The following is a 12165-nucleotide window of genomic DNA, read 5'->3' on the forward strand; positions in this document are numbered from 1 at the left end:
GCTTATCCACTGTTTAACTCAGTAGTTGATTATATAAAGCATAATTATTGCAATAGAGCAATGCTAAAGATATTCTATTCCTATATATATGTTAAACCTTTCAGCCAATAAAGTAAATAAAAAATAAATAAAAACATCTTCCTCTCGTTCGGCAGGTGTTGATGATAACCCATACTTGTTCAAGTTTAGCTATGTGATAAATTAGATAGTGAACAGTGTTAATAATAATAACATACATAACTCAGTATTTAGGGCGTAGAAATTCTGCAATTTTTACTATCAGATTGACAATCCTTCGCACCAGAGAGATTAGTTTCTTCCACTGCATCTCAGTTCAAGGATTGTTTATCGATCGATTTAATTTTAGATTTGTTTAATAATAATAATAATAATAATAATAATAATAATAATAATAATAATAATAATAATAATACACGTGTTATGGAGACTACAATCAGAAAAAGACAGTAAAATCTCGGAGTTTTTCTCTAGTTTTCTGCATTTTTCTTTTTTTCTTTCTTTTACTAGTAAAACTGTACATGAAGAATTACGTATGCTCTAAGTAGAGGCTATGGACATTGCTGTAATACTAACGAAAATTAAATCATTTTGTTAACTATTTTATATTCGTTAATAGAATATACGGGTGCATTTTCATAGACAATATCCTTGGATCTTTTCGGAAGTTAGGTCGAATTAAGGTAGCAATATGTAGTATGATTTCTTCTCTGCAGATATTGTTAATGGCTTATGAATGAACATACTGCGAACACGGTGAATCAAAATGACCGAGGTAAAGTTTTTGTTTGGAGAGCGTAAGAATGTTTTAAATCGATATTTCAGGTCTGAGAACGTTCATATGTTACATCTTCATTTTACACTCATGTACCGGTATGTTGATAGGAAAACATATTGCACCTTAATTCGATCCAACTTCTCAAAACATCTACACACTCTCTCTCTCTCTCTATTTCTCTCTATGGTCCAAAAGTAAGTATACAGTTCCGTACTGATCAACTCACTGCATTTTATATAATTTCTTATTGTTATCCATAGTTTATTTATTATTTGTTCTTATTGTGTTTTTAATTATATCTTAAGCTCGGAATAGACGAAGTAAATAAACCATAATCTAGAATATTATACTTGATCAATGCACGAGTGTGTACCTACTTTTGGGATATATATAGTTGAAGGAAAGTATTAAAGCTTCAATTAACTCACGTTTGTTTGAAGGTTTTTTGTTTGAAATTTCATAACCAATTTTAAACCATAAGTTCTCTATCGGATTAAGGTCGGGAGACTGTCCTGGCCAGTTCATTCTATTCACAGTATGGTCTTTGAACTATTTCTGGACTACCTTTGCACGGTGAAAAGGGGCGTTATCGTCCTGAAAAATCCATGACTGATTCCCGAAAAGATATCTCGCAGTTGATAGCAATTTATTTTGTAGTACTTCAATGTAATCCATGGCTTTCACTGTTCCGCTAACGATGTGAAGTCTTCCAACACCACGAGAAGACATGCAACCCCATACCATCACTTTTGTCGGGTATTTTACTATGGGCTTCAGACACTGAGGGCTGAACTCCTCATGAGTGCGTCGTCTTACATAGGCACTGCTTTGGTTACCAGACATGCAAAACTGACTCTCGTCACTAAATATGACCTTTTCCCTGTCTTTAATAGTCCATAATGAATGTTCCCTTGCCCACGTCAATCGCCTCTTGCGTTGAAATTCAGTCAGTAATAGTTTTGGGCGCGCTTTACAGCCTCGTAACCCAATTTCCAGCAGTCTTCTTCTAACAGTTCTTGGGCACACATTCACATTTGATGTCAAAGTCCATTGTCTCAAAATTTGCGTTGAATTAAGCTTTCTGTTTGAAAATGAAATCCTGTGCAATATCTTTACGTAAAGATTTTTTTCTTGGTCGTCCTGAATTTGTTTCAGAAAATCTTTCCAAAGTTCTCACGACAGTAGAAAGGCCACATGGTACTTCAGCAGCAATTTGGCGCATAAAATAACCTTCTTCCTTCAAATGTATTGTTTTGTACCTTTTATTCTCAGGCAGATATGAAAACTTAGCCATAATTCCAATATTTTTCACAGACGCACTTCAAATTGCTTTCAATACACTACTCAAGCACGTGTCACCTTCTCCTTTCAACCCTTTATCGCTACTGCTTTCTGATTGGTTGAAATAACTTAGCATTTCATTGGTTGAAAACACATTCACTCATTCTTACCGTGACCTTGTGCTTTATTGTCAAGGTATTTTTTCAACATATCAATGAAACTATTTACTTTAGATGAAATCTACAAACAGATTTGAAATCAGCATGAAAAAATACACTAAAATCAATAACAATATTTAAGATAGTGCGATAATTTCATAACGAAAAATGAAGCCAAACACAAAAAATAGGTTTAAAAATGTGTGTTCAGGACTTTTTGCCGCCACTATATATATAATATAAATTTCTGTAGCTTGGGTCTAAAAGGGCCAATGTCGAAAAGTATCATTTTAAGAAAAACGTATTTGAAGTTTCTTGCAGTTTTTTTTTTTTTTTTTTTTTAATTTTAAGGTGTTCCAAATATAATTGCAAATGGAAAATTCACACTTTCACCAATGAAAGATACGATTACGCCCTATCGGATACTTGCGTTTTCATGAATATATATCAGCTTATCTCCGAGATACCTCTTGGTATTGGCCCTTTTGATCTTGAAATTCCACTAGTTCTTTAACAGATACAATGACATTAGCCCTTTATTACACCTTGAGCTTGCTTACAAATTATGCTTTGAGCATAGCACATTTCGCTATAATATGCAATTGCCATGAAAATGATGTATCTAATCTTCTCCTTGAAGTGAAACATTAAGCATATAATTGAAATTTCAACAGGTGTTTCCTTATTGATTACAAATCTCAAAACAACGCTAAACACTTGTTAACGATAATTAACCTATAACAAAATGTAGTTGAACTCAGAAAATGGCACTATTCCATGTTACACTTGCCCATGCCCTTATTACACAAGAAAATACACATTTAGAGACATTCAGATTGCTGAGAACCTCATTTTCGCCAAAAAGTGATATCTATCTATCTATCTATATATATATATATATGCATATATATATATATATATATATATATATATATATATATATATATATATATATATATATATATATATGCATGTATGTATATATAACAATTTTAGACATAAGTTTTAGGTTTCACGTGTATCAACATGCAGAAAGTAAGTTTGCTTACTTCGCTCCTATTTTCACGTTGTGTTGCTTTTTCTGTAGAGAATCTATTGACTGCTATGACTATACGTTTTCTTAGAGTTGGCGATTGCTCGTTCGTGTGAAATATCTCTCGTCTTCCAATAAAATCACTGGAATGACAAATTTCATTAAAACTTCCTTCTTTTGTCTTACAGATCGGCAGCTTAAAAGGATATTATCTTTTCGAACACAACCATGTACACAAGAGATCGTTAACGCAGAGCGACTTTCACCATACAAGTTTGATCAGCGAACCAGAGGTAAGTACTTTTCCTTTCCTTCCATCTTATATTGTCTTTTTGTCTTCTGTTATTTTGGAAGGATGTGTGTGAGCGTATGTATGTGTGTGTTCAGATCGATCGTTGGAGAGGTACTTAAGGTAAACTTAGTATGCCTCACTAAGTTTCGAAGTTACTCGGTAGGCCAGGAGTAAAAATCTATTTAGTTTAGAAACGACCGTGATAAAATTGTTTCAAAATAAATTTTATTTTCAGGAGAAATCCTTGTATTTTAAGGAGAAGTAAATACGACATAGGTGTAATCCAGTATCTGAGTATTATTTTCACAAATTCTCTTATTAAAACTAATGCGCTCGAATTTGAAGAGAGGAAATTAAATTTTCATATACGTACTTATATATAGGTCCTTTTCTATATCGTTCTGTGTATTTTTTTGATGGATGATAGACACACATTCTCCAGTTTGGACGTGTGAGAACTTTTTTACCCTATAAGTAAAGAGTTCTGTGTTTACTAGTAGGCTAGTACTTGTATTAGTATTATCAGGGCTTTTAATTTCATGGTCAGATTTTCGGAAAAATTTCCGAATGGTGGTTAGTGTTTAGTTTTATATCTGGACCACTATAACAACATTATATGAAACACTTATTCAGTGGTGCCTACAACCGGATTTCAGGATACAGTTTACACGCATTAGAATATTTGGAGGGACATAATTTTTTATTAAAAGTTGTACAGTCAAACTGAACAATTGTTAATTAGCGGAGAAAAACATAAATTTTGGAGAGCAGAATTGTAACTTTGAGGGTACAGTGGTAAATATGGGGAAGAAGTGGGAAATAGTAAAATTAGATCGGGGAGAAACTGGAATGTAAAGGTGTTGCGTCCAACTTCATTTCAAATCACATATGCTGGCGTTTCGAAATGTCTTCTTCTTCTTGTTCACCTCAACCATACATTGGTGGGCAACATGGAAAATTTTAAAACTTTTCTCTCGCTTGGGAGAACTGTTTTATACTTTGATAAGGCCTCTTCTTCGTAACTGCATCTAGATATTCTATCCTTGGTCTTCTTCTTCCTGGTTTTCCATCGACACTCCGATTGGATCACTGTGCTGATAGAGGGAAAAGCAGAATAAGATGGTCAAGCATGCTGTTTCTTCTTTTTTCTATTATCTTCATGATCTGTCGTTCTTCATTTGCTTCTTTAGTACGTCTTCATTCCTTTTCCTTTCGAAATGTACACTGTTTATAAGGCAGCCCTCTAATTACATTAATAATTACAATGGCCAACTTACATTGTTTAAGTTATTTCAATGACCAATTAAGAACTGTATTGAATTTTATTTTTAACAGTTTTTCGGTAGTTGAATCCGAAATGAAAAGAAGGATTCTTATTTGAAACTCAAAAGATTATTAGTTTTTCTTTCTCTCTTCTATCACTGGTATAGTTTAAGCAAGGACCCTGAGCCGCATAATTGTTTGTTTTAAACAGTAATATTGAATAATTTAATATTCTGGATATTAATGCTAACATGCAGGTTTTACATACATTTCGAGTCTGTTAGCTTTCATATGAAATATCACACAGCATAATAATACTGGAATTAGGTTACTTCTTCTATTGTAATAGTCAGGTTTAATCGTAGTTTGTGTTTCAGATCCATGAGCAACGCTTAGAATTATTGCTTTTAGTTGCCCGTTCCTTTTTGTTGTATTTCTTTGAAACGATGAGAGCTGTATCAGTTGAAATTAGAGGAACTGGTTCTTTAATTTGTCATGACGTACAACGGAAGAAAATGTTCTGTCTTGTTGTTTCAAAATGCCAATAACTAGTTCTGACGTTCTCCGCTATTAATCATTAAGAGCTTGTAAAGACATAATCCTTGTAGATAGTTTAGGAAAATATAAGTAAGTGTTGTTACATAACTGCTTTCTCGTTTTGTTCTTATTGTTTTTGTTTCACTCACACGTTACATTGATAATTATGTCTTGCAGTCGTTCATAAGTCAGTTGCGTGAAAACTAGAAACTTCGATGAACTATGCTTCCAAACAGTCTCTGTCTTAATTTCAAATTATTACAATTGTTTTAGTACCTTGCTTTTCTGTCTTCATAGTAAAATCTTCGAACTTAAAGCCATCAAATTTTCTACAGATACTTAAACTCGATTACAATTCAATATTTTTTCAGATAATTTTCGTTCTAGCTTAACGTTTTAATGTAAAATTAAGGATCGATTCATTTCTTAGATTTAGTAAGCGCCTGGTGCTTATACAACCCAAATCCTCACGTAAGTTAGGCTGGTTGTGGACTATTAGGTAATTTATTGACTTTATGTCAACAAGTTGAAGCGTTTTTGTTTTCGTAACAAAGGAAGGAGTCTGTTACATTCCACCAACGCAATTAAAATGTTAAATATACATTAAAGCGTAATAATTGAAACGAGTGTTAGCGAAGCTTCTACTATTCAGCTCGATTGACATTTGTGTACCTGTCCATCTGTCCGCCCACGATAACTCTCGTAAAACTTATCCGATTTTGATAATACTTAGTATGTATCTTCCTTCTACTTGCAGACCATGTTGTTTGAAGTTGTAATCCTTCAAGTATATGGGGGTTAAAATTAACCCCATGTTACAAGTTTACACATGTGCATGGAAGACAGTTTTTCAATATAATGTGATTGTTTCTTCGGTTATGACAAACTTAGTGTTTATTTTCTTTATGACATTGTGAATATCCCCCGAACTTAGAGTTAAACTCTACGAAGAGTAAAGGTGTGAATTCACTCTTCCCTTCAATTTCAAAAATATGTTCCACGATAATTTTCGTTAAAGCAGGGCGCAAAATTTGCGGTCGCCAGGTTGCCATCGACGACTAGAACTTCAGAGGTAGCGACCAATGTTCAGTAGGAATAGTTTCTGCCTAAACTCACAAGGTTGCCCAGTTTCTGTTTTACACGAAATAATTGTTACTGAGTGACAGAAAACACTTAATGTGCAGTCTTCACAACGAACATGGAAAGTGAAGTCTTCACAATGTTGTAATTCACCCCTCCTTTCCCAATCGAAATGACTGGCACGTCAATGCGAGAGATCGAACTGCAATCAACAATTGGCACTTCAGTGAGAGAGCGTTACACAAACGTGAAGTGTTAAGGCAAGATATTTTTAACATCTATATGAATTGTCCAATTCAAAATTGATTATCCTGAATCTAAGTGTCTGGTTTTGAAATTTTATGCCTTGATGCAATCTCTTTCTTTGTCAAATCAAAGGCCCTGAGGGGGAGGGGGTCTATCATAACTTGTACGTAAGACACTGGCGATCATTATTCTTGGAATGGCGAGTCCGTCTGACTTTGAAATTTTGTGCCTTGGTTAAAGTGTTCAATTAACAAACACTTCAACGATTTTTTTTAGGCTCCTCGATCATCCCCTCTACAGGGAGTTAAAAGCAGTAAAGAATAAAGAAGTGGATTTACCCTTATTGCCTTCCCCCTCTGATTTCTTTTTAGAGGTAAACGTAAATTTTCCAAAATTCATTCGGTTTTGATACAATATAATGTACAATTTGTTTGACTTATTTCTGTAATTCCCTGTGCTAGGGATTAAAATCAATCAACAAGAGTGGTGAATTTAGCCTAGTCATGTAGTATGGATTTCCTCCTTCCTCCTGCATTTAAAAAAAAAATATGTTCTTGGATTATTTGTGTTACAGGTTTTCGATTTTTAGTGATATATTGTACATTTTCTTTAAGATTTATTAATTATTAACTGTTCTTTACTGATTTCAATTAAAAGTAAAGTAGTGGTATTAATCCTCACGAGGTTTTCTTCGCTCCATGATAACAATATTATGTATATTTTCTTTTACCCGTCTTACCCAATTCCCAGTGCCTGGGATTAAAGTTAATCAAGAATAAACGGTGAATGTAGGCTCCTAATGTGGTATGGACTACTCCAACCTCCGATTAATAAATACTATATCAGTTATCTTTTGTAAAAAAATATTAGATTTTTATGGAATATTATGGGATATACTTTTTGAGGCTTTACAATCATTTCCACTATTAGATTTAAAGTCAGTCGAGAAAGTAAAAGTGAACTTCTCCCTCGACCAAATTCTAAAAATAAAAAATAAATAAATGAAATTAAATCAAAATAATAAAATTAAAATCTTATTAATAACTTGTCGAGTTTAATACAATATGATGTTTGTTCATTGAGGTTTTCACATAATCTGCGCTCTTGCAGTTTAAATCAATCGAATATGAGGATTGATTTAACTTACTCCCTCCTTCCCACTAAGATTTACATAAAAATTATAACGTCCGGAAAAGAAACAATCGAATGTGGTTAATTTTTTTCTGGGAACTTCTAATCGTCTTAGTTTCTTGCAGTTTGAAGTAAGCCAGTAATGAAGGACCTCGTTCTTCCCAATTTTATTTAACATACATTATTTTCTTGAATATTAAACGTACTCAAGTTTTTATGCAACACTGTATGTCGTTGGAGGCTAGACTTAATTAATTCTACATTTTGGGATTGAAGCACTCGCTTCAACACCACATCGTCAGTAGTAAAAATAATACAAGTAATCGTAAGGAACTTTAAACAATGCTTTATAAAATGCACTAAAACTTTAGTGGTGTAATTCATTGTTATTGCCTTTACAAAAGTTCTTTTTTAAAGAATACACTAAAAAAGAAATTAAGTTCTTAGTGAAGTAAAATTAAAAAAGGTTACTAAAGCATAGGGCGCGAGCCAGCGACTTAAAAGAAAGCCATCAACGTTAGGAAAAGCGTCCAATGCTTTTGACTCTTAGTCCGATTCTTCCTTTTACCCTACAAGATATTCTTTTTAGTACATTTTTTCTAAACTTTTGTTTATAAGACAATAACACCAATGTCCCCTTAATAATAATAATAATAATAATAATAATAATAATAATAATAATAATAATAATAATAATAATAATAATAATAATAATAATAATAAACTCAGTGCATCTTAAGGAAGCATTGTTTTCAACTTTTTTTTAAAAAAAAATCATAACGTTAAGTTACATCTTATTTTAATGTTAATAATTGAGGATATACTCTCAGAATTAGTTTTTAATTATTTAAAATTAATTTTATTCAAGTCAATCGCAGTTTCTCTGCCTCGCTTTTAATGCCCCTCTTGTCATAGCATGGCCATAAAAATAGATTTTGTTACTTTCCCATCTATATATCCATTATTTCATCTGCCCTATTATTTTTCATTACTTTTCTGTCCCCGTAGCTAATGTTCCGTTCTTTTCTGTACTCATATACTTGTATGATGTTTGTGGGCACGTTTCATAATGCTAGCAGTTCTTCTTCGTACAGCACGTACGAATAATACACTGTTCTAATATTATAATTTGAATTGAGCTTTATATTGTACTCGCTGTACTCTATCTATAGATTCCTGTAAGTACAGTTACGGTAATATATTAGAGCAGAGGCGAATCTATAAGTGGGGAGATGCGTTGTTCCAAAATTTCTCTTTGGACCTACCCGGGTTGGGAAAAATTTGTAGATGCTGCGCCACTAGAAGTAGAGATTAGCTCGCGGTTACTTCAATGTTATACACTTACTACGATATCTTACCAGTTTTTTCGAAACAGACTTCTCATAGAACTACTAATCAACACAACTTCATGACCTCTTCTCAATTGTTTAATTTTTCTTTTTCAATTGCAAATGTATTTCCTGCACCAATTCAATTAGGCAGACTCCCCTTATTATTTTAAACTTTACTCACGAATTGAAATGACAATATAATGTTTTCTAGAATAATTAAAATTCACTAATATCAGTAATATAAATAATCTACCCTGAAATATTAATGCAGTGTTCTTTTTTAACAGTACAAACCTTTGTTTCATTTCTGTAGTATAAAGCCTATCACTAATTAGCTAAGAGAGGATTTATCTATACAACTTCATACACGCAATAATAGCTGTGTAGAATCCATTTTAAGTTTCCTTATCATCATTAGGTGTTGCTTTCTTTTGCCGCTAATATATTTTTAAAGAATTGTGGTTAAGATTATTTTATATACAATTGTTTAATTATATTTTCTGCAGTGTGTATCCTGTATTATCAATTAGAAATTCTTTCAGAAGCAATATATGACATTTCTATTCTTTGTCCCTAGTGCTGGTAACAAAAACACGGGAGAGGTTAATGTATCCGTATGAGTAAACATTGTACAAAAGAAGCAATGTGGGTAAAACAGAAAGATAATAGAAAATATGCAAGCTTGTGCTTAACGTGAAACAGCTTCCACACTAACTACAAGTCATATGTTTTGTAATTGTCAAGACCGTATTCAAATAGTAGATATAAATCAAAGGGAAAATATTAAATAATAATAACAATAATAAAGACGTGATTTCTTTAAAAGAAAAAAGCAATGAACAAAACAAGACAAATCCTACTAGAAGTAACACAAACTAAAATAAAAAAATAAAAAAATGCTTTCTTTTAAAAAGAATTGACAAAGAAAAATCGTACTGAAGAAAAGAAATTGTTCTGATGTATTATTTTTATGCATGACTAGAAAGAAAAGCATGAGAAGCACTCACATACACAATTTATACATTCTTCAATTCTCATCTAAACCAAGTGATAGTATGAGAGCGCTCTTCCGCGTTTTTCTTTTCAGCCATGTTTAATTTTTTATGCAATTTTCTTGATTTTTATAAAAAAATAGTACGGTTTGTTTTACTTCGTTAATTTAAAAAAAAGTTTTTTTTTAATATTTTGACATATTACATTTTATTATGTTTGTTAATTTTTTAGAAAAGAAAGCAATGCTATTAAACACCTTATTTTTATTTCATATTGGAAATGTATGAGAAATCTTGGAAATTCACAGTTTTGTTCGAACTAGTGAATGTTAAACCCTGTTGCTAGATAACCTCTCTTTACTCAAAGGTAAAGCTCGTTTTCACACGAGAAAGTTGATATCGATCTTTAAAACCAAACAATAGATCTAACTAAAATATGTATAAAAGTAACAATGAGATATTCTTTTGCCACCCAATTTCTATCCCTATACAGGATTTCGTTATTGCTGCAACGATAATGTATATTTCTTATGTACTTTTAAGTATCATTTTTATTTACGGGCAAAATGAGCTATTTAAAAGGCACAAGCTATCAAGGAGAAGAAGAAATTACATAAAGAAATAATTTAAATATTTTGTATTACATTGAGATTTTACTTGTTGTCGTTGCTATTACGATTTGTTTACCTGTTTTAATGTCATTGCTATGGTGACTAGAAGAATATAGATGTAACGAGGAACCATCTTGCGTAATCTGAATGTATATTATTTTACTGTGGCGAACGAGATATAAGTTGAAGCATAATAATATATGTTTGAAGTGCATTGAATTGAACTGTGCATTGAACTGTGTTGAATTATTCCAGATATTCTTGTGCATTGTATACACATTTAGAATCAAGGCATATAACGTGCTGACGACAGAATTAACGTTACATATTATATGGTGCCGAAACCGTGGATCTTGGAGATCAGGTAGAAGTATTAGTAAATTATCTCTCAGCATCACGGATTCTTTATTGGTTCGTAATAAAAGAAAGATTTACAGAAGACTCACAATGAATGTGAATACCGGAGTTGAAGAAGTTGATATGCCTGGAAGTGAAACTTCAACAGATGTAATTAAACTTTTACAACAACTAGGATAACAAATGAATTCCATGTCACAACAGATGGATACCAAGTTGGAACGAGTGACACAAAACATTGATACCAAATTGGACACCAGATTGGAACAAGTGACTCAGCAAATAGGACAACAAATGGATTCTAAATTGCACACCCGATTGGAACAAGTAGCTCAGCAAATAGGACAACAAATGGATTCCAAATTGAACATCAGATTGGAACAGTTGGATTCCAGATTGGAACAGATAAATACCAAATTGGAAGTAACTGTCAATAGGATGAAACAAATTGTTCATGGCTTTGCATTGGTGAAAAGTACTGTTGACGTAGTCGAAACCCAAGTCAACGAACATGCCAATCAAATTCAAAGACTGCAGGAAGAAATCCATACTATTAAAGAAAAGATCAGCGCGGTCAACTGTAATCCTGATCCTGCCCTCAGTGCTGTGCATGATGAATATAGAAGACCTGAGTTAAGACACTACGAAGAAGACAATTCATTAGAAATTGTTCTGACAAGGGGTGCACCATCTCAAATACTGAGAATGAAGAAGGCCCCCTCACAGGAATCATACGCATGTAAAACGACATTTAAAGGTAAAATCCAGTGAAATAAGGTCATTAACCAATTTCCGTGGCAGATCAGAATACATCCCAGTAAGTACGTTTCTAGAAAAAAAAAAAAAAAACAGGAAGAATGCGAATTAATTGACATAGGTAAGGCCAATTTCCTTAAGATATTACCGCATATTTTGTTACCACCCTGTTCTGTATGGTATAAAGCAATTAGCGGTAGTTTGCGTAACTCCTCCGATTTTAAAAAGGCATTGTTAGCTAATTTCGAGAATGACTTTGTTAGTAGACAGGGATGCTCAGATCAGGAATCGACGTTTTGAT

The 12165-nt window shown here is 32.7% G+C and overlaps 1 protein-coding gene across 2 annotated transcripts in view; it reads left to right on the top strand.

Moving 5' to 3' along the window:
• The window catches only part of Fur2 (furin-like protease 2), a 1527485-nt gene that overhangs the window by 470107 nt on the left and 1045213 nt on the right, over positions 1-12165 (top strand). For both annotated transcript variants that reach the window (XM_081733991.1, XM_081733993.1), the window contains exon 3: positions 3457-3561. In XM_081733991.1, coding sequence (XP_081590117.1) covers positions 3457-3561 — 105 coding nt within the window. The remainder of the gene's footprint in view (positions 1-3456; positions 3562-12165) is intronic.

Source organism: Thermobia domestica, chromosome 12 (assembly GCF_964235325.1).
Source record: "Thermobia domestica chromosome 12, izTheDome1.hap1.1, whole genome shotgun sequence".
Lineage (NCBI taxonomy): Eukaryota > Metazoa > Arthropoda > Insecta > Zygentoma > Lepismatidae > Thermobia > Thermobia domestica.